A 20,341-nucleotide genomic window follows, 5' to 3' on the forward strand; every position below is an offset into this window, starting at 1 on the left:
CACTGTGCTCTCAACGCACACCCTTTACAGATGAGGAGCCAGGAGGTGGCCGCCCCCAGCAGGCCCAGGCACGGGGGGTGGTCCCACAACAGGAGTGTCACTCTGTACTTGGAATGCAAGGCCACAGGCCCATCTTCCAGGAACACGGGCTAAAAGGACATTTCCATACAGTAACTGAGATATTTGTTACCAATGCTTTCAATGCAGAAACTTCCAAAAAGCTACGGGATAGTAATAAAATTATGCCAAAGTGCAGTTCTGAGATACAAAAAGGATCACTGTGCAAAAGACATTCTGTATACATGGAGGAAAGGTTAAACATTGTCTTTAAAAATAATAATGCCTGGTCAAGCTCAATGGTACACGCTTGTAATCCCAATTACTCTGGAAGCTGAAGCAAGAGCTTTGTCAGCTTAAGGTCAGCCTGGGAACCTCAGCAAGCAAGATTTTGCCTCAAAAGGCAGGGCAGGGGAGAGGGGACAGGGTAGAGATACAGCTTAGTACTCCCTGGGTTCAATCCCCAGTACTGCAAAGCAACAGCAACAATAATAACAACCATCCAGCAAAAAGAACTAAAAACTTGACAAATACATTAGATGGTGAGAGAGAGTACACTGTGTGTGACCCCAGGGTAGGTTAAGAAACTAACTTCTGACTTTAAATGTTCACAACATAGCCTAAAGATTGCCATTAAGGAAAGAAGCAAATATATACTTTCCAAACCAACAGTCTGCCACTTGCAACTGAAAACCCATGCCTCAGCCGTCCAATGCTGTTGCTCGAGATCCAGAGATTTGGTCTGCATGCTACAATTCCTCAGTACTCCTCAAGACCTGTTGTGCAGCATCTGTAAATTTCCCATGCGCCTAATTACATGCATCCTCTAGCTGCAAGCTACAGGGTTCCACACAAATCCACAGCATCAGCTGTCACTTCTCCCGGTCAGGTATTATATATATACAACATCATACACAAAAGAGTGTGGAGGTTGGTGGCGGGTATCTACTGCTTTGTTTTCTCACTGGCTTTTCATAATAGAGGTACTCTGAGCCCTCAAGAGGATACCCAGTTTGTCCATTTATCTACTTTTGCTTTTCATGGTTTAAGTAATGATTTAGGAACCTGTATCAGCCCACAGCTGCCACCAGCACCACACAAGCTAAAGGCAGGAATGGGCACGGAGGCTGTGGCTGAGGGCCCAGTCTGTGCACATCTTCAGCCAAAGAGGTGGAAGTGTTGCAGGGGCCAGGAAGGATCCCTCAACAAGCGCCCTGATGGCAGCCTCTTCACTTCCGCCTCGGGCACACAAAGTCCCCTCCTTCCTGGCTAAGCCATTAGCATGCAAAGCACCCGGCAGGGTATCACAGTCATGTCTGTGAAAGGCGCTCTGCATCACAGTGCAGAGAGGAAGCATCTAGAGGCAGGTTCTGGGCCCACTGCGTCCTTCTCACCTGATTAAGGCTATGCCCCTGGGAAACCATGAGGATTCACAAACTAATCCTACACTGAGAGCAATGCCTAGCAAACAGCACACATTTGATAAAGGCAACTCGTATCTAACTCTCACTTTTGGAGCAGGGCATGAACCTGAGCTAACAGTACCCAAAAAGGCACAACAAAAAGTCAGCAATGAAAGAAGTAGAAACCACTGCTCAGGAGGAGTAAGGGACATGGGCCAAATGAATGTCCCAAAATTAGACTGAAGATGTGCACTGCGGCCAGGCATACTGGCACACACCTGTAATCCCAGCACTCTGGAAGGTTGAGGCAGGAAGATTACAAGTTCGAGCCTATCCTGGGCAATTTAGGGGGTTAGCAAGACCCTTTCTCAAAATTTAAAACTAAAAAAAGGGCTGGAATGTAGCCCCTGTGAAGGCCCTGGGCTCAATCTCTGGTGTTGAGAAATGAGTGTGTATTAGGGGGTGCCCTTGTGGCAGCAGGCAGAGGAGACAGCTGTGGAGAAGCCATGAGTGGGAGTGGGCTGAGGAGGGAAGGGGGTGGGTCTAGGGAAGACCTTCCCCAAGAATGTATCTGCTCACTAAGATACTTATTTTGTCTCTTACTGGAGCTACCATATCTGTAGCATGAAGAAAACAAGAAGCCTGAGTACTGTTTCCTTCACTGGTCTGGCTGTTTGCCCAATGACTCCTATCGGTGGTTGTGAGCAGTTTGGAGATCCCCGTATGATCAGCACTGCTCCTCGAGAGCCTGCAGGTCTAAGGGAAGACAGGTAAGTGCTCTGAGCTCCCACACAGCTGCCAGGCAGGGAGCAGCACAGGCGCAAGCACTATGTGAAGCCTCCAACTTGGCCCAAGTTCATAAAGCTTAGCTGCCTGGGTTTCAGGTTCCCTTTGGACACAGAGTAGAGGTGCCAACTGCACCAGGAAGAGGCAGAGACCCAGGGCTGGTTACACAAACAGGGAAAAGCTTCCCCTCTCACCCTGAGGCTCAGGAGCAGCCTCGACATTCACTTCCAGTGGCTGTCGGAGGGAGGCCGGGGAGATGGCAACAGGACACAGGTGCCCTAGGGCCACACTCCTGAGCTGGCGCACACCATCCCAGACAGGCATCCCAGGTGACGGGGAAGAGGGGTCACTTCCCCATCTCCACCCACCCCCTCGAACTTGGCTCTAGCTCCATAAAACCTCAGATCATAGTATTATTTGAATAATCAATTATAACAAGCAAAGGCATTGCATATCTCAGCCTTCAGGTTACAAATACAGTCAGTCCTCTGTCTACCATCAGCAAAATAAATGCCTGCCAACAAAACATACTTGATTTTCTCACATGCTGGCCCCTCTCAGGTTCACTTTTGTTAACTGTTTGATGAAATAAAGGACAGCCCACTGATACTCTCAGATTTCAAATGAGAAACTGAATGTGTCCCTGGAGGGGGCCACAGGTTCCTGAATGATGGCCTCTCAACTCACAGCAAGTAAAGGACCAGGAGCTACCTGCCAGCTCCTGATGGGCTCTAGGCCATGAGAACAGGTCAGGGAGGGAGGTGCAACCATCCTCATGGAGCAACAAGGAGGCTGCTCCAAGGAACAGGGGAGCTGCCTGTGGGCAGCTCTGAGCAACCCAAGGGCAGGAAGCCAAGTCTAGGATGTCTGGAGACCACGGAGATAGAGCCTCCCTCTGTCCACAGGAGGAGCCCCAGTCCTGACACTGGGCAGAAGACAGGAAACCAAGGAGTAAAGAAAGTGGGACAGGGAAGACCCCAAGGGAAGCCAGAATCAGAAGGACAGGTTGTGGGGGAGGGCAGCGGACTATCACCCCAAGCCAGCTCAAGACCAAAACCCTGGGTGCATGTGACAGTCTCACCATGGCGAGTCCCAAGAGTCATGGCCAAGAAACCCTGAAAGTCCACTTCCAACAAGAAGGGCAGGGCCACAAGGTAGGGCAAGGCTGGCCCAGAACTCTCCCCCAAGTCATCCCTAACTTCTGACAAACAGTGAGGATAAAGTGTGAGGTGTTCACAGACACCATGCCTCTACTCGGCTACACAGGGGTAAGGGAAGCCACAGCCACCTGCCACCAACTCTTGGTGTCCTGGGTCACTGTCTGAAAACAGCCTCACACTGTGGGCCACCTGAGGCCCTGAGCAGATCCCTGGACCAGCACCATGAGAGGCAGAGTATCCCTGCCAGGCCACACCCCAAGTACCCTGCTCCAACTGCTCCCAGCACCTTCTCTTCCTGCCCATGTTCCTCCAGACACAGGCCCAGGAAAAACAGTCAAAGTGTAACCACCATGTTTCTCCATGAGGTCAAAAAGGTGGCTGACCTTCCCTCTTCAAAGATGGTTTGTGAAAGAGACTTTGTGTAAAGTCATCAGATCTGCAGCAGATATTCAAGTCTCTTGATGGGAAGTGCCATCACAACACTCCTGGGTACTGTAGTGACCTGAACACAAATGGCTGTTGAACCTCACTGAAAACAACAGAAAAAACATTTTTCCTTTCTGAGCCCCAAGCCCAAGGTCAGGGTCACAGAGGATGGGGAGGGCAGCTATGGGAAAGGCAGCCATAAGAAAGGCACAGGAGCCAGGAAGCACACAGACCCGTGGGGAGAAGCCCCAACTCTCCTGGATCAACACAGTCCCAGAAAGGCCACAGTCCATGACACTAAGAATCCTGGTTCCTTCAATGTCAATGAGGAAGTGTCACCCCTGGGAGAAAGTCCCTGAATATGGCACCCTGAAAACAGGAAAGCTCATGGGACAGGAAAATGTAGGCCCAACACCTACCCAGCCCCCAAGACTCTGTCACTAAAGTCTTCAGCAAGGTAAGAGGAAGTTATCAAGAAAGGATTTCATAAGGAAGAAGCAGGGAGGTGAGAATCTGCAGACAGGAAACCAGGTCACAATCACAGGCCACCCTACAACAAATGACACAAAGCATGCAGAAAACACCACACCCAGAGTCTTAGGCAGGAAACCAGGCTTGCTGAGGGATTCTGTAACCAACCCTTTGGCTCAGCCTTCACTGAGAGGAGCTCTCACCTTGGAAGGGAGAACCTTAAACCAACAGTATACACCACCGCTAGGGTGCTAGGATCAGCCTTCTGACACAGGCACTGCACGGCAGGTGGAAGACTCTCCAAGACAGGCATTGAAGGAAGCAATGCAAGCTGTATGATGGGTGGAGAGCAAGAGTTTGGTTCCAAGAAGCAGCATCCGGCTAGGGAAGAGGCAGAGGCCCCTAGGCAGGTGGCAGGGTGTGAAGACGCAGCACTGAGCTTCATTGCCATGAGGGTTGGGACAGGACAGCCAACGGGTCAGTCTGATGTGGCATCAGGGCATCAGAGCGGTGCTGTGGGCAGAAGGGCTGGACAAGGGTACCCTACAACCTGGTGAGGGCAGAAGTGGTGCTGGAAGGATTCTCAGTCTGGCCTCGCTCTTGGGGCCCTGAGCATCATGAGACTGTGACCTCTCAGGGAAGAAGCTGCACTGGAGAAGCAGCCTGGGCCCCACCAGAGCAGTGGGAGGGGGACTCCATTGCTGGCCTCTGCCAGCACCCACAGACATAATAAGTGCTCCCTAGGGTCCTGACCCCAGAAACGAGGTAAATACAGAGTGGACATCTGAAGCCACTGAGTTTGCAGCAGCTGGTCTCCCAGCAAGCCAACAGGGAGGGGACTGGCGCTGCAGTGATGAGACGATGACACTATTTTTGACTCTGACTTATATATGTGACTGGGACAAAAGTAACCGAAGAAAATTTTAAAGCATTAAATATAAAGGTGAAGTCAAGTGAATTTTTAACTCTTACGTAAGCAGGGAAACCCAGTGTGCCCATGTGAAAGCCTGTCTACCAGCCTCCAATATGGACAGCCCCTGCCAGTGGCTTCAGGCGTGACCAAAAGCCTGACATCATCGCCACATCTTCCTTTCCTGGCCCTCAGTGACCCCGTAATCCAACCCTCACTGCAGCCAGGAGAGAGCCTCATTAATAGGCAAGTCATCTGGAGAGAGAATAAACTGCCCCCAAAATTAGGGACCTGGATTCTTTTTAAAGTGAAGATGTGCCAATGTGCAGAGCCGACTCCCACTGGCAGCGCCACTGCCTGCAGGCAGCTAGGTGCCGGCCCTGGGCATGCTCCGGCAGGCCCCTGTGACAGGCAGCAAGGTTGGCTTTCCCCTACCACTCAGCTCTCTGACTCTCTCAGGGGACCAGCGGGGACCATGGGGTGCGGGGTGAGGGGCACACAGGTGTAAGGGGCCAAGCCGGCCCTCCTGGAAGGACAGAAAGGCACTGCACCTCCCGGTATGCATTTCACAATAAACCCTGCATTTACCTGGCACCAGTACACACTAGGGCTCTGAAGGGAGTCGGTACGTGTCCTTACCACCTGCCACCAGAACTCTACCAGAGGACAGCTACACACAGCACCTGTATCCCAGCCATGGGTAACACCGGTGTCAGAGGCTCCACGGCCGGCTCACTGGGTCTCTGCTCAGAGAGGCTGTGCCTCACTCAGTGGGTGCAAATACATGAAGCGTAGCTGCGGGCGGAGGAATATCAGGTGCATCTCTACGCCCCGAGGGCTCAACTCCTACACTTAAACCCCTCCCACTGGAGCAGCCAGCTCCAGTTTCACCGAGCCAGCCCAGCGTGAGAACACATCCTGCTCCCAGTGCCCAGCACAGCGCAGAGACCTGCATCCCACACCGCACCGCACACCTGGTAAGTGCTCTCGATTTCTTCTCAGATCCGACTTCTCTTTCCAAACTGACCTCCAGAGTGTCTTAAGATATCTGGCTGAATGAATTGCTTGCTCGGTTCTGCTCTACCTTGCTCTGAGCCCTGAGGACGAGTCAGGACCAGCAGGTGCACTGCCTAGATACACACCACACACTTTATTTGAGGGTAGTATGAACAAGCTTATTCAGAAATTAAGTCCTCATTTTTGCCATAAAATTCATAAAAGATAAAACAAAATGTGACTTTATATTATTGCTTAACTCTTCCTTACCTTAAAGCTAAGCTACATTAAATTTCAACATTAAGAGGTAAGGAAAACAGTTGCTGATTTTAATTTCTCATTTAATTTTTAAAGTTTAAAGTAAGTACTGTTTCAATATAACCTTTTAAAAACAAAACTTAACCAAAAAGGCTAAGTTTTTGTTTGACTGTTAAGGTCATACACTCTGTACTCACACACACTTGAGTGCTCACACATATACAGGGGTTGTTTTTCCCTATATGGAACTTCTTTCAGAAGTCTGTGGGAAAACAATTACTGACCACATTATTGGCCAGGCCTGACCCAAGTGAGGCTTCAGCAGCCTCTGTCCACCTGGCCCCAAGACCACTTGCACCAGGACAAGGTCTCCAGTGTTTGGTAATGTCTGTTACGAACAGGAGGTGCTGGCACTGCATGGGTATGACAGAGGGCCTCTGGCTGTTTTCTGGTTCCTTTCTTCCAAATCACACTCCCAAAAAGTGCCTCCTCCCTAGGTCATGGTTGTCCGAGGTTTCCCCTTCATTTTAGGGAACAGAAAGCTGGGAGGAGCAGCCGCCAGTCACAGGGAAGGCTCAACTGCAGAAAAACTCACAAATCTTGTTCTTGCGACACCCCAGTGGGAGCCGACAATGGCGTGTCCTTGAGTGGCGCAATAATGCCACATCACAGGTGGTAATTACAGCATGCCCTTCAGGATGTTCCACCTGTGAGGCTCAGCGCCAGACAGCTGGACACCACCAACAGTGTCAGGGCTCTGCCTCCATGCAGAGGCCAACAGGCAGGACGAGCACCTCTGTGGCCTGGCATGGCCAGCGCTGTCCTATAAAGCTAGGCTATAATTACCTCCACTGTGTCCTAGCAAATCCTTAACAAAACTTCCCCCATGGTTTTCTAAGTTCAAGGCCCTCCACTCTCATGGTCTTAACACACAACTCGTTAAGTGTCCACATGAAGCGGCCAAGTGCCATGCTTTAAAGTAGAGATAAACAGAAGCTGGGGCCAACTGAAACCATGTGCTACTCAGAGACCTGCTTGGGCAGCTGTGCCAGGTCAGCACGCTATGGTAGAGGAGCAAGCTTCTGGGGGCCCTTCTGAGGCACAGTAGCACAGGGGGCGTGTGAACAGGCCAGTGGGGCATCTGCGCACCCAACAGGACAGCCAGGGAAGCTCCAGCAAGCCCTTGCACCTCACTGTTTGCACGCCCTTCGACAGGCAGCAAGGTTGGCTTTCCCCTACCACTCAGCTCTCTGACTCTCTCAGGGGACCAGCGGGGACCATGGGGTGCGGGTGAGGGGCACACAGGTGTAAGACACTGTTACAGTGTTACAGTGTAGACACTAACACCACAGGCACAACCACTCAGAGGAGGGGCTTGGCAAACTAGCAAGGTGGTGCCCTAGAGCAGACAGAGAGAGGGTCAGCCAGGAGGCCAGGAGGCACCACCTCACCCTCTCCTGCCCATCAACGGGGAAGAGCACAGAGGACAGACACAGATAGAGTACCAGGTAGAGACCCACGGCCCCACCCAACTCCCCAGCTGCACAGTCCCAAGGCAGAAACATGCCCATCCAAGATCAGGATAGGGACAGGGACAGAGACAGGGACATCTTTCCTCACCTTTGGGAAAAACTTTGCCTTTGAATGCAAATCCAAACTTACTGTAAATAAAGCTCTGGGTTTTACTGTTTTGGCAACATGGTCTTTTTGGACTATTTAACACCAGCAGCTGCCGGAGAGTACAAAGTCCAGCAGGTATAAACTGACCAGACAGGACTGTGTCAGACCTCTGTGCCCACAACCATATGTGACTGACTGCGGTTGTGGCTGTAGGTTAGTTTCTTCATCCTCGTAAACCTCACTTGGGTAGGAGAGAGAACTCACAGGCTGACATCATCATTCGAAAGCTTACAAAAGCATCAATTTTATCCCACTTACTTCTCCAGCATGACTGTAGTTTTATAGGCAGGTGAGCTACGCCCTCTTACACCTGCCTCAGAAGCAGCTGAGTGCCCTGCTTTAATCAGCAATTGTGCAACTGGAGAGGTCAGTTTATCCAAAGTTATTAAAATAGCAGTGCCTGGAACTCCACTTTATATACATTACCTTCAAGCATAAACCCTATAATAATCACCCTCACCTCCAAGGATCTGGGCATTGGGAAACCACGCCCCTCACATACACTGCCCAGAAACTGAGCAGAGAACAAAAGGGAAAGGTTCAGACGCAGCTTGAGGCATAGCCTGTGTGATGGGAAGGTGTGCTGACAGCAGTGAGTAGTTACTTCCCAAATTATTCTTTTGGGTGACACTGTGATAACCTGCACACAGCCTGACTCCTGTAAGACCTCAGGGAAACCAGACCACGGTGGGGTGCTTATCTTCTCCTGCTACAGTAAGTAACACTGCTTGGATGCTTTCTTACATCCCGAGGGGACTTTATTGTCCTCCCAATGCTTGAGGCTCTGTATCTGAGTCCCCCTTGGTATCGCTGGGCGGCTCACACTTAATAAATGTCTGCAACTGTCATCGTGTTGCTCACAATGCTCCCAGAGAGTGATGAAATCACTGCTCTCAGATCTGTGCCATGACATATCCTGCGCGGCCCTGGGAACCTGCCTTGCCGTGGTTCCCACGCCTGCGGGACTGGAGCACACTGAGCGTGCCAGCACAGGCCCCGCTGACTTAGCCGGCTGGCCTGCACTGCAGGAACCAGGCCTGCTGCTGGAGAGGGCAGGGTGGCCTTGTTCTTGTCACTCTGAAGATCTGCTCCCCTAGAGACTACTCTTCGCTGTTTTCCTTTTAATAATAGGATAAAAGAGGAAAGATGTGTAGCTGGCTTGGCTTTGACATGATACCCATAGCTCCTGCCCCTTTATATGGCAAGAGTTCAGGGAGAACACCGGGAAAGCTACAGGCCCACACCCCAGAAAGGGTCCGGGGTGGCTCTTGCCCCAATTACAGGGCAACCAAAACTATTTCTCATTCCAAACGCATGCTGCCTACCACTGCCATTTAGAAACTGTTAAGTGGGAGGTTTCTGGTCTCAGCAGAGTCCTCTTTTCTATCCAGATCACTTCTAACAGAAAGTCTTAAAGTCTTAAACTACACTAGCAGAGGTAGCTGGGGACTGTCAGTTTAATTCCTTGTGTTTTTAAGAAATGATAAGTAAAAAAAAGAAAAAGAAAGAAGAACTGATGAGTAAATTAGTAGAAAATCCAAATAAAATCAGCTTTCTCACACTTGAGGTATCCAAAAGGAAACCAAGACCTTGCCTGAGGCCAGGAGCCTCCCCTGCATTCCAGGGGTGTCTCCCCGCTGAGTCTAGAAGGTACTGTTTGACATCTTAGTCCCACAGACTATTTTGCAGCTGAAAACACTTTTCTTACATTACTTCCACCAACTTTATTTCTAAGCTATTTGAAAATATTAGGGAGCTGGAGACCTTTACCTTTTCATGTTGCCAAGTGAATGTAGGCACCTGAAATCCTCGTCAGTGGCCCCGGGGTGGCAGCTGCCCTCTGCTCTCAGCTCTGGGTCAGAAGGTGCAATGAAGCAGGGTGTGTGGTGGATGGGTGGGGGTTGACCTCCAGGGAACCCCCAGTTTCTACCTATGAGTGCCAAGAGCCTGAGCAGCAGGCTGGAGGCCCTGCCCCTTCTGGAGGCTAAAAGCCAAAAAGGCCTCCCATGGTCCAGATGACATTCACATGGAGGTCTGTTTAGAGCCACATTGTGACAAGACAGGGCAGACAGAAGTACCGACTCTATCTTGATGAGGAGACAGCACACAGAACACAGCAAGCTCACCCTGACAGTGCTGCAGGGTGAGCAACCTAAATGCATCATTTGTGTTTGTATGGAAACAACAGAAATTCAACTTGCTAGGACTAGGGGTGTGGCCCAGTGTGAGCGCTTGCCTGCCATGTGCTAGGCCCTAGGTTCCATCCCTGGCACCTGAAAAAAAAAGTGCAACTTAATGAGAAAGAGCTGACTTTTTATTTGTGGTTTTGGAAGCAATAGGGTACAGTCACGTGTTTAATAATCTTCACTCATGACACCCACATACAGAATATGTCAACATAAGGCTCCACGGGCAGGACAACCACCAGCCCTCAGCCAAATGGCACACCACACACACTGCTTAAGGATGTGACTCCACAGCACAAGCAGGCTGTGAGGCAGGCTGTGCTGGGCCCACTCCAAAACCCCAAGGAGGTGGACCAAGGGCCTAAGATCAGCCCCTTGGGGTACTCCAGAGAGAAGGTCTAGACTGTGGGATAAAGGCCCCCCAATCCCAGAGAAGTACAGGTATTCTCAGAGCTGATACTCAGCCTTCACACACTACACACTCTTGGCCCCCAGGGTATTCTTCCAGGTCAGACTTGAGAAAACAGAAAACACCGCAGGGAGCTGGCAGCCAGCAGAGCAGGCATGTACAGATGCAGGGTGCCACAGCCTCCTCACAGGGCCTCTGCCCCAACCCTCCCTCAGCAATGTGACAAAGACCCCAACCCACTCAGCCCCCATTCTGACTCAGCCTCTGCTCTGCCCTCACAGCTCCAGGACCACACGAGTAAGACCTCTCGAGATACCTTGGCAGTGGAGCTGGCTCCAAGTAACAGTACTCGGAAAAGAGAGGCAAGACGGGGACTCACCTTCCTAACAGCCACCCAGTCTGGGTAGAGGAAGAGTCTACCCAGAGCAGTGACCCCATCACTCAGCCAACTGCAGCCTGTTGGCCAACACAGGGGACATGAGTCTTCTCAAAGAGCGGAAACCAAAAAAGCCACATTACATTCCACGGCCACCAGGGAAGCCCTTCAAGTACAAGTGCTTCCAGTGCCCTTTCACTTGCAATGAGAAGTCACACCTCTTCAACCACATGAAGTACGGTCTCTGTAAGAACTCCATCACACTAGTGTCTGAGCAGGACCGTGCCCCCAAGGGCTCCAAGCCCAACTCATTGGACCCTCGGCAGGCCCTCCAGCCAGAGCCCACAGTCAAGCCAGCCCCTGCCAAGGCACTCTCCCATGGGTTTTCCAGCCTCGACCCAAAGCAACAGCTCAGCCCTGCCAAGGAGGACACCAAGGAGGACCTGGAGCTGCCAGTGCGGGCGGCCCACAGATGCCCTCAGAGGTCAGCCCTACAGAGGGAGTTGGCCCCAGAAGCTACTCTTGGGACCCAGACATCTCTGGACAGTGGGGTTCGGCCTTCAGCATTTGTTCCAGTTGGAGAGCACAGACTCAAGGGGCCAGACAATGCAGAGGCCCCTGAGACGCTGGCGCTGACCAACTCCACAGTAAAAGCCACATCTTTCCACACCAAGTCTGCGTTCCACACACCTGGCTACCCCTGGAAAGCTGGCTCCCCATTCCTCCCACCCGAGTTTCCACATAAAATCCCATCCACAAAGGGGTTTGGCACCATCTCTCCCTATATGCACTCCACAATCCCAGAGTACCCCCCACCCTTCTACACGGAGCATGGCCTGGCCACCATCTACTCCCCCTACCTCCTTGCCGGGAACGCACCTGAATGTGATGCCGCCCTGCTGTCCATCTACGGGTCCCAAGACCAAAGACACTTCCTGCCTCACCCAGGGCCACTCCCCAAGCACCTCACCCCATCTCCATCAGCATATGACCATTACAGGCTGCTCCCACAGCTCCACGCCAGTCTGCCCCTGCCGTATGGCTTCTACAGACCCGAGTCAGCATTCACCTCCTATGGCCTCAGGCTCCCACCTGTGGCTGGCATAGCTCGAGACCAAAGCTCTCGGGTGCTAGAGGATGGTGCCCTGGTCTACCCAGCCTCAAGCCCCTCTGAGTTAAACCCTCCCAACTCCCACAAGAAGCACACAGAGTTTGAGAAAGTAAGTCCAATTCCCGAGGCTAAAGACCCTTCCAAAGACACCGAAGGGGCCAAAATGAGCCCCCGTGCAGGCAGCGCAGCCACAGGCTCCCCAGGAAGACCAAGTCCCACCAACTTCACACAGACCAGCCAGATGTGTGAAGGCCTGTGTGACCTCTCAAACAAAGTAACTTCAGACACGCCGGGATGGCTCCAGCAGCCCAAACAGAGCCCCACGGCCTTCAAGCCTGTCCAGAAGAGCACAGAACACCCTCATCCCCAGCTCCCTGCAAACAGAGCAGAGTCTCCCAAAAGGTAAGAAAATTTCATTTTCAAACCCTTCAATGTAATATTTTTGGTTGTGTTCAACCAGCCACATTCACATTTGTTCAAAATGCTTTAGTGATCACTTTCCTAAGCACACTCTCACCAAACCTCTCTGACTCTTCCAGTCTCCAGGCCCAGAATGGAGATCTTCCCGCACAGACAGAAGGTGTCTCTCTCACCCCTGAAGTCCCACCCTCCAGCCCTGAGGATGGCTCTAAGACCGGCCCCCTCAACCTCTCCAAGAAGCTGGAGACAAACTCTGCTGCTGCTCACAGACCAAAGTACACAGGCAGTACCCCAGTGGCCCTGGACTTCTCAGAGCCACAGGACCTGCCCCTCGACCTCTCTGTGAAGGACACCTGCATCTCTCAAGGCCCGTGGCCTACTGCTCCCAGCTCACTGCAGGGTGCAGAACCCACTGCTGTTGCTCCAAAGACTGTAACAGAAGGTTCTGGAGATGGGCCAGGCCAGGCTGACGCACAGGACAATGCGGACCCCAGTGGGAAGGCCCCAGACACACGTGTGGTGGACAGTGGTGATGAGCAGAAGCAGACAGCAGCTGTGGCCCTCTGTCAGCTAGCGGCCTTCAGCCCCAGGAATGTCCAGGCAGGCGATGGGAAGCCTACCGCCCAGGAACCTGCCTGTCCTGATGCACCCACACCCAGTCCCAGGGACAGCCAGGGGGCTCAATGCGACCTCAGGCCCAAAGGACAAAAGAGGACAAGTCAAAGGGATGCAGGGAAATCCCAACAAGGAGCTAAGAAAATGAAGCCGAGTGACACGGCAGCTCGAGTGTTTACTCTGCGCAGAAGGACCCGCGTGTCCTAAGGCCTGGCCCTGTGTAGCTCAGAGCTGCAGGAGACCTGCCCCCTGCACTGCATCCCACGCAGCCCTGCACTGCTCATTGCACAGTTCCATGGATGCAATTTCTTGTTTCTCCTTAGGAAAAAGTAGTTCAGTCCAGTTTCTGTAGACATTCAGCTGAATGTGAAAGGCGAATTGAATACCAGTGCAACATGCGGGGCAAGAGGATCTCGAGGTGGGGCCTGCTGGCACCAGGGTCTCTCACAGACACTTTTCTCACAAGTACGTTAGCACTACAGTAAACTATCTTAACTATTTTTCTATTACAACTAGCTCTGTGACTTGAAGTAAATAACAATTACTAGAAAGATATCAAGAAAAAATATTTTCAGTACTAGCATTCAAGTGCTGTATGTAAAAATGTTGCCATTTGTTATGTCTGAAACATAAACATCCAGGGGCTATTTATACAAATAATTTATTTCCACAGGGGAAGGTGTGTTACTGGTAACGGTACAATCGGTTTATTCCATTTGCTTGTAATATCGAAGTGAATCGTCTAAGTTGTTCAGCCTCACTTTCCATTCCCTAAAATGATGTATATGTTGTCAATTTTCCAATAAACTCATAAACTTTAAGAACACATAGGATGAAGGTAACTGTAAACTCTGTGGTACCCTTTGAAGTAGTGTGCATAACACTCAGCAACAAGAAACTGGCAGAGGAGGTAGCACTGAACTGAGAGAGCCCGTCTCACGAATGTGGGTGGTGTGGACAGGCAGGAGTGGGAACAGGCGAATCCCCACCATGGCTCTGAGGTGTCTCAAAGACCATCAGATCTGTGGGCCACAGGGCACAATGAGGATGTAAGACCCTGGGAGCAACGTGGAAAAGCCTCCATCCTGACTCCTTCTCGACAGCTCTGTCCTCACTCTGAGGAGACAAACATCACCCAAGCCCCACAGGCAAGAGCTGAGCTTCAGGCACCTATGCAGGCACCAGAGGAGCTCCCACGGTGTACTGTGTCCCATGCAGAGAAGGTGTGGGGAGGCTGTCCATGGTGGAGTACGGGCTGCCAGGAGAAACAGTGAAGTCCAAACCACAGCACCAGCTATGACAATGATGCCGTTCCCAGCTACCTCTTCAGGTGAGTAAGACCCAAGCAGGGTTGATGCAGAGCCCTGCCCAATTCTGGGCAACAGAACTCCATCCTGTCGGGGCTGGGGATTTAGCTCAGCGGCGCAGCACCTGCCTGGGAAGCACGAAGTCGTGAGTTCGATTCCCAGTACCAGAAAAAAAAAAAAAAAAAGAACTCCATCTTGTCAAAACCTGTATGTCAGCAAGGCACTGCTTCTGGTTGCTCGGTCAACTACATATACTACTAACAATTTCTTTCCAGTTTTTTAAATTTATTATTTTAACTCATACATGAAAATAGAAGTTGTACATGTTAACGTGACATTTGAGACTAACAATTTTTTTAAAACTAAAATTAGAAAAACATTTCAGTAAGTTGCACCTCATGGCCAAAAAAATGAAACAGTTAACTCTCTTACATGTTCCTCCCTGAGAACTGACTAGTCAGAAGAGGCTCCACTCTTGTGGTCTCAGCACAAACTGTCTGGGAAGGGGTGGACAGAGGGAAGGATGAATATACTGTAAAGAAACACGCGTCCCAGAAACTTGCGAGGCCTGGACACCTTATACACACGAAGGCAGACAATGGGTTTACCTCGTGACATGTTTCAGGACAGAAACACCATGCTTCAAAACAAGCTAAATTTATATAAAACTTCAATACCAACTTGTAAGAGATGTGAAGAGTCTCACAATTCTTCTAAGGAATACCAATCCTTCTAAGGAATACCTGAGGCCATGGCAGCAAACTGACCCTGAAGACACAGTAAGGACAGTCAAGGGGAACACTATGGTCCTGTCCTTGGGGCTGCAGGGGGCCCTGCGGTTCAGTACTTGAGGGGGCAAGGAACTCTGTGGTCTCGTCCTTGGCGGTAGTGGGTATCCTGTGGTCCTGCCCCTTGTGGGGCCCTGAGAGACTATCTTTGGGTCCTATAGACCAGGCTCCTTCCTTGAACTGACAGCCATGGACACACCCCTCTGCAAGGGCCAGGTCTCTGACCTGCATGATGGTTCCCTAGCTCCCCAGGTGCTGGTATCCTGAATGACAACAAATGGGACCAAGGCAGCTGTTAGCCCCCAACCCAACCTCGGTGCAGCATGAACCTCTGACAACCTGGAGGTGCTCTGCCCTGCACCTCAGCATGCCATCACCATGTGACCCACCCAGGAGGGCCACCTGCAGGAATAGACAATCACCACCAGACAAGACTCCATTTACCTTTAAAACAAAGCAAATTCCTAGAGCCTTATAATAAGAAAATAGCCTTACTGATTTCTCAGCTATGCTGCCTATCTGCATCCATTGGTGACCTGACTCCAGAACTAAGTTTCTAAGTTTTACATACAAGAAGTGATGAGCTTTCAAAAAGTCACACAAACCACACTGCAATCCCACTGCATTGTGCCACCCAGGGAACTGACCGGGTCTCATGAGCACATGCACCGCCACGCTCACTGTAGCAGATCCGGCAGCAGAAGGGACAACTTGAGCACCTGCTGACAGCAGGTGTGCAGAGTGAGGTGGTTCAATGGGTAGCTGTCCTCACACAGGAAGGACACTGCTCTTCACGCCACAACACAAAAGAACCTTAAAACCACACTTGGTGAAACAAGTTATGAAAGGCCCAACACCGTACAAACTTGGCACTTACATGAGGTCCCTAGAAGACAGAAATGCACAGAGGCAGGGGGTAGACTAGAGCAGCCAGGACTTGATCTGTTTGGGGGGATAACAGCTCCCAAACCAGATGGAGGTGACGGTTGTACAACAGTGAACATAATGCCACACAACAATATGCACAAAAATGATTAAAATGCTAAATTTTTAAATTTTACATATTCTTACCATAATTTTTTAAAAAAATAAAGCAATATATCAAAGTCCATTCAATCTTAAACTTTAAATGAGGAATTATTTGGTAGGTAAATTACACTGGGTTAGGTTGAGAAAAAAAGGCAAAGCACCTGCACAGTTAATACCCACTCTGCTCTCTGCACAGCCCAGACAAGGCCTGCTGCAGTCTGTCGCCTACAGGCTTACCCAAGGGGCATGGAGAGCCACCAGGCCCCAGCTAAGTCAAAGACTCAAGGTGATGGGCTCCACTTTCTTTCAAACAGGGAGGCAAACAGCTCAAAACCCCACAAAGGCTAAAAACCAAACTCCAATCACAAGGGCTGTCCAAATCCCTCCAGGCCCATCTGCTTACCTGGAAACTGAGGTGCCAGTGATGGAGGTCAGAACATGGTGTCTCATGCTGCAGTGGGCACAGCTTGGCAGACCTGCTGCACAGACTGGCAGCCAGACTCAGCACCAAGTTCTGGCACACTTCTGCAGAGGGAGCGTAGCTGCCACATTAGTGCAGCACCTCCTGGGAGACACGGGCTCCTCTGCAGTTACTGCTGGCTAGAGGATGCTCTCCAAAGCCCTGCAAACCCTTTTCCCAGACACACAGCTTCCAAGGAGCCTCAAGCCCCTCTACCCACAATACACCTTTGAGTCCAGACAGGGCCCTCTAGCCTTCAGCTTCTCCCACCCTTTGCAGGCATTTCCCTGAGGAAATTCTCCCAGATATAATCCTATCAAAAGACTGGAAGGTCACTACAGCGCCATCTACATACTCCTTACTCAAAAAAGTCCTGGAACATGGCAGTGGGGCTCCATAACCTGAACCACTACCAAGACAACACTAAGCTGGCCTCCATTCCCAGGACCAACTTTTGCAAAGGCCCACATTCTAACCCAAAACTTTGAGCAACTGAGAGAATGCTCTCTGTGAGGAAGAAAGAGGCTGGTGTATCTCAGCACTTAGGGACATCTTTGTCAGGTGCTAAGACTCAGAGCTGACTTCTGAGACCAAACACAAGACACTCAGTTCCTACAGAAGCAGTGTCAAAGCCACAGATGGCCAAAGCCTTAACATAACACAGACTGAATCCCTGTGGACATCTAGGAGTTACCATATTATATTCAGAATGTTCTATTTTCATTAAAAAAAAAAAAAAAAACTACAAGGCATCCAAAGAAACATGAAAGTGCATCCATTCACAGGAAAACAAGAATCAACAAAAATCACCCCAGAGGAAGGCCAGACACTGAACTTCCCAGCTAAGACTTCAAATCAGCTGCCTTAAAAAGATGCTCAAGGAGCTAAATGAAAACATCTGGGAAAGTACAGAATGTCAATAAAGGGACAGAGGTGATGACAAAAAGAGACCAAATGGACCCCAATGTGCTGCATGTGGAGGGCACAGACCCTGCAGCTCTCTGATTTCCTTGCCCTGAGAACTGGCTTTTAGCTCTAAGGATCTGTTGCTGATGAGGGCTCCTGCAACCGAAGCACCTGGTGTCCCCACAGTATCTGTCCTGCATTGGCGTCTGTCTTGTGTCACCTCAGGGCAAGGAAATCAGAGAGCAGCAGGGTCTGTGCCCCCCACATGCAGCACATGGGGTCTGTGGTCTATGCATCCCACCAAAGCCAGTAGGAGGAAGCAGACAGGTCACATGTGCAGTGTGCTCTTCCATGCAACTTGTGCATTCACAGCCAGCCACCAGGGAGATGGCTCAGACGAGGACCCTGCTACGCCGCAGTGGCTCAGAAGACACAGGTCCATGCACTTTGTTACTTACCCTCTGGGAGTCGTGATGGAAGCAACAGGCCTCGTCTGCCCAGTTCTGCCAGTGCCAGACATCCACCATGCCATGCCTTGTCCGTCTCCTGAAAACTAAGACCAGATTTCTGATGTCAGCTCTTGATCCAAAGCCCAGACTTAGACAAGGAACACAGGCTGTGCCCTGAGCCTCAAGGAGACCCTAACTTTTTGGTTGAAGAAATAAAACACTCTAATTCAACACTAAGACAGCTACCATGTCACAAAACCACCATGTCATGAAGACAGTTATCTCTTCAGATCTCCCCAGGATGGAGAACCTGAGACCCAAGCCCAGAGTAAGTCTACCACCTGTGTCACCTGGATGGAGGGCCTGGTCACAATGCTTCAGCTACCCTGCACATGAGCACTGGCCTGGCTCTATCATAAGAGATGACACACTCAAAGCCAGGGCTTCACAGGGATCCCATGCAAATCACACAATGGCAACAAATAGGGAGCAGGAAGGCTCATTCAAATGCCACCCACTGTTTACTTGATCATCAAATTCAAGATTAAAAAATCAGAATAAAACAGTACTTGCACTTTTTTTTGTACTATTTGAAATACAGATCTCTTTTTCCTTGTAAGAGATAAAGCAGACTAGCCCTGAACTTCTGTGCTCAAGCAATCCTCCTGCATCAGCTGACCACAATGCTCAATTACAGGCACGGGCTACTAGGCCTGGTTAATAGATGGACTTTTAATAAATACTTATAATGCGAATTAGTCACATTGAAGTAATATTTAATGTTTAATAAAAATATCTCTGAAGTGGTTCAGAAGCTCTCTTTAGAGTGTTGCCTGTCATCATCAGTGTAAATAATTGCTTCTCAGGGTTGCTCTAAAGTTTCCACACTTTTCTGCCAATATAAATATGAAAGTACACATCACCAAAAAGTAAAACAAATTATAAGACTTTTACCAATTCTGATCAAATTAATTTCATAGCAAAGGCACGCAGGAAAACCATTAGGCTGCATGACTAGCAGCAGCAAGCACAAGGCTGCTGGGATAGGAGAGGGCACAGGGGACACCAGGCTGGGTGGCCTTCCTAAGCTACATGCACCTCCAGAGAGGTCACTCAGACACAACTATTCTGGGGCTGCTGGAGGTTGGTGCTGGGGAATGAACCCAGGGCCTGCACACTTGAGCTCCAGGCCCAGGTCCCTTTTTATTTTTTGAGACAGGGTTTCGCTAAGTTGCCAAGTTGACCAGACAGGGTTTGAGCTTTTGATCCTGCCTTAGGCTCCCAGAGGGCTCGTATTACAGGTGTGCACCGCTGTGGTGGATGGACAACTGGTGGTCAACTTGTAACACCCAGCTGAACTGAGTAAGTGTGGCGCTGGGTGTGGGAGACCCAACAAGGATTGCTGCCAGCAGCATAAGAGGCAGAACTGGAGAAGAAGAGAGGCTTTTGGGAGCTGAGAGAGGCTGCTGGGAGCTGAGAAGCTGTTAGAAGCTGCTGGTTCTCTTAGAGGAGTTTGTCATGCTGGCTTTCCTGATGAACTTGCTGTTATCATCATCTGAGGAGGCTGGGACCTTTTGTCGCTGAGAATGGCTTCGGTTCACTTTGGGGGAGTTCTGGTCCTCACTATGAGCATCACTTTCTGGCTCCAGAAGGGAAGATAGTGCACTTCTCAGTCTCCTGGAGAAGCCCTGGAGAAACTTATTGCGTTGGCTTTCCTGATAGGAACTCAGCTTTCCTCCTCATCGGAGGAGCTCAGGACCTCACTGTTGCTGAGGATGGCTGTGGTACTTTTCAGGGGAGCTCTGGTTCTTACATTCAGCTTCCTTCCTGGCTCCAGTGCAGATCCCTCAGCCTTCTAACACAGATCCTTCATCCCACTGGCACAGATTTTCTAGTTTTCACCACTGATCTTTGGGCCTTTCAGCACAGATCTGTGAAACAGGCCTGCATGAGATGTTGTCATGGGCTCTAGGCCTCCAGTTGGACTTGTGAGAGGGACTGTTATGGGCTGTAAGTCTTCAGCTGGACTCATGCAGGACATTATTGTGGGATCCAGGCCCTCAGCTGGATTCTTGGTCTTTATTTATTTATTTTTTTTTTTGGTTTTTCTCCGGTACCAGGAACTGAACTCACGACCT

At 50.4% G+C, this 20,341-nt stretch overlaps 2 protein-coding genes across 3 annotated transcripts in view; one reads left to right on the forward strand and one right to left on the reverse strand.

Annotated features, from left to right (window-relative positions):
• The window catches only part of Tbcd (tubulin folding cofactor D), a 160,437-nt gene that overhangs the window by 72,942 nt on the left and 67,154 nt on the right, over window positions 1-20,341 (reverse strand). For both annotated transcript variants that reach the window (XM_013506004.1, XM_005407182.2), the window contains exon 13: window positions 18,213-18,307. In XM_013506004.1, coding sequence (XP_013361458.1) covers window positions 18,213-18,307 — 95 coding nt within the window. The remainder of the gene's footprint in view (window positions 1-18,212; window positions 18,308-20,341) is intronic.
• On the forward strand, window positions 5,906-14,092 carry Znf750 (zinc finger protein 750). The gene is made up of 3 exons (XM_005407180.2): window positions 5,906-6,190; window positions 11,024-12,631; window positions 12,769-14,092. Exons 2-3 carry the CDS (start codon window positions 11,220-11,222, stop codon window positions 13,469-13,471), a joined length of 2,115 nt encoding a protein of 704 aa, XP_005407237.1. The 5' UTR covers window positions 5,906-6,190; window positions 11,024-11,219; the 3' UTR covers window positions 13,472-14,092.

The sequence above is a fragment of the Chinchilla lanigera genome, unplaced genomic scaffold, assembly GCF_000276665.1.
Source record: "Chinchilla lanigera isolate Chin_1 unplaced genomic scaffold, ChiLan1.0 scaffold00105, whole genome shotgun sequence".
In the NCBI taxonomy this organism is placed as follows: Eukaryota; Metazoa; Chordata; class Mammalia; order Rodentia; family Chinchillidae; genus Chinchilla; species Chinchilla lanigera.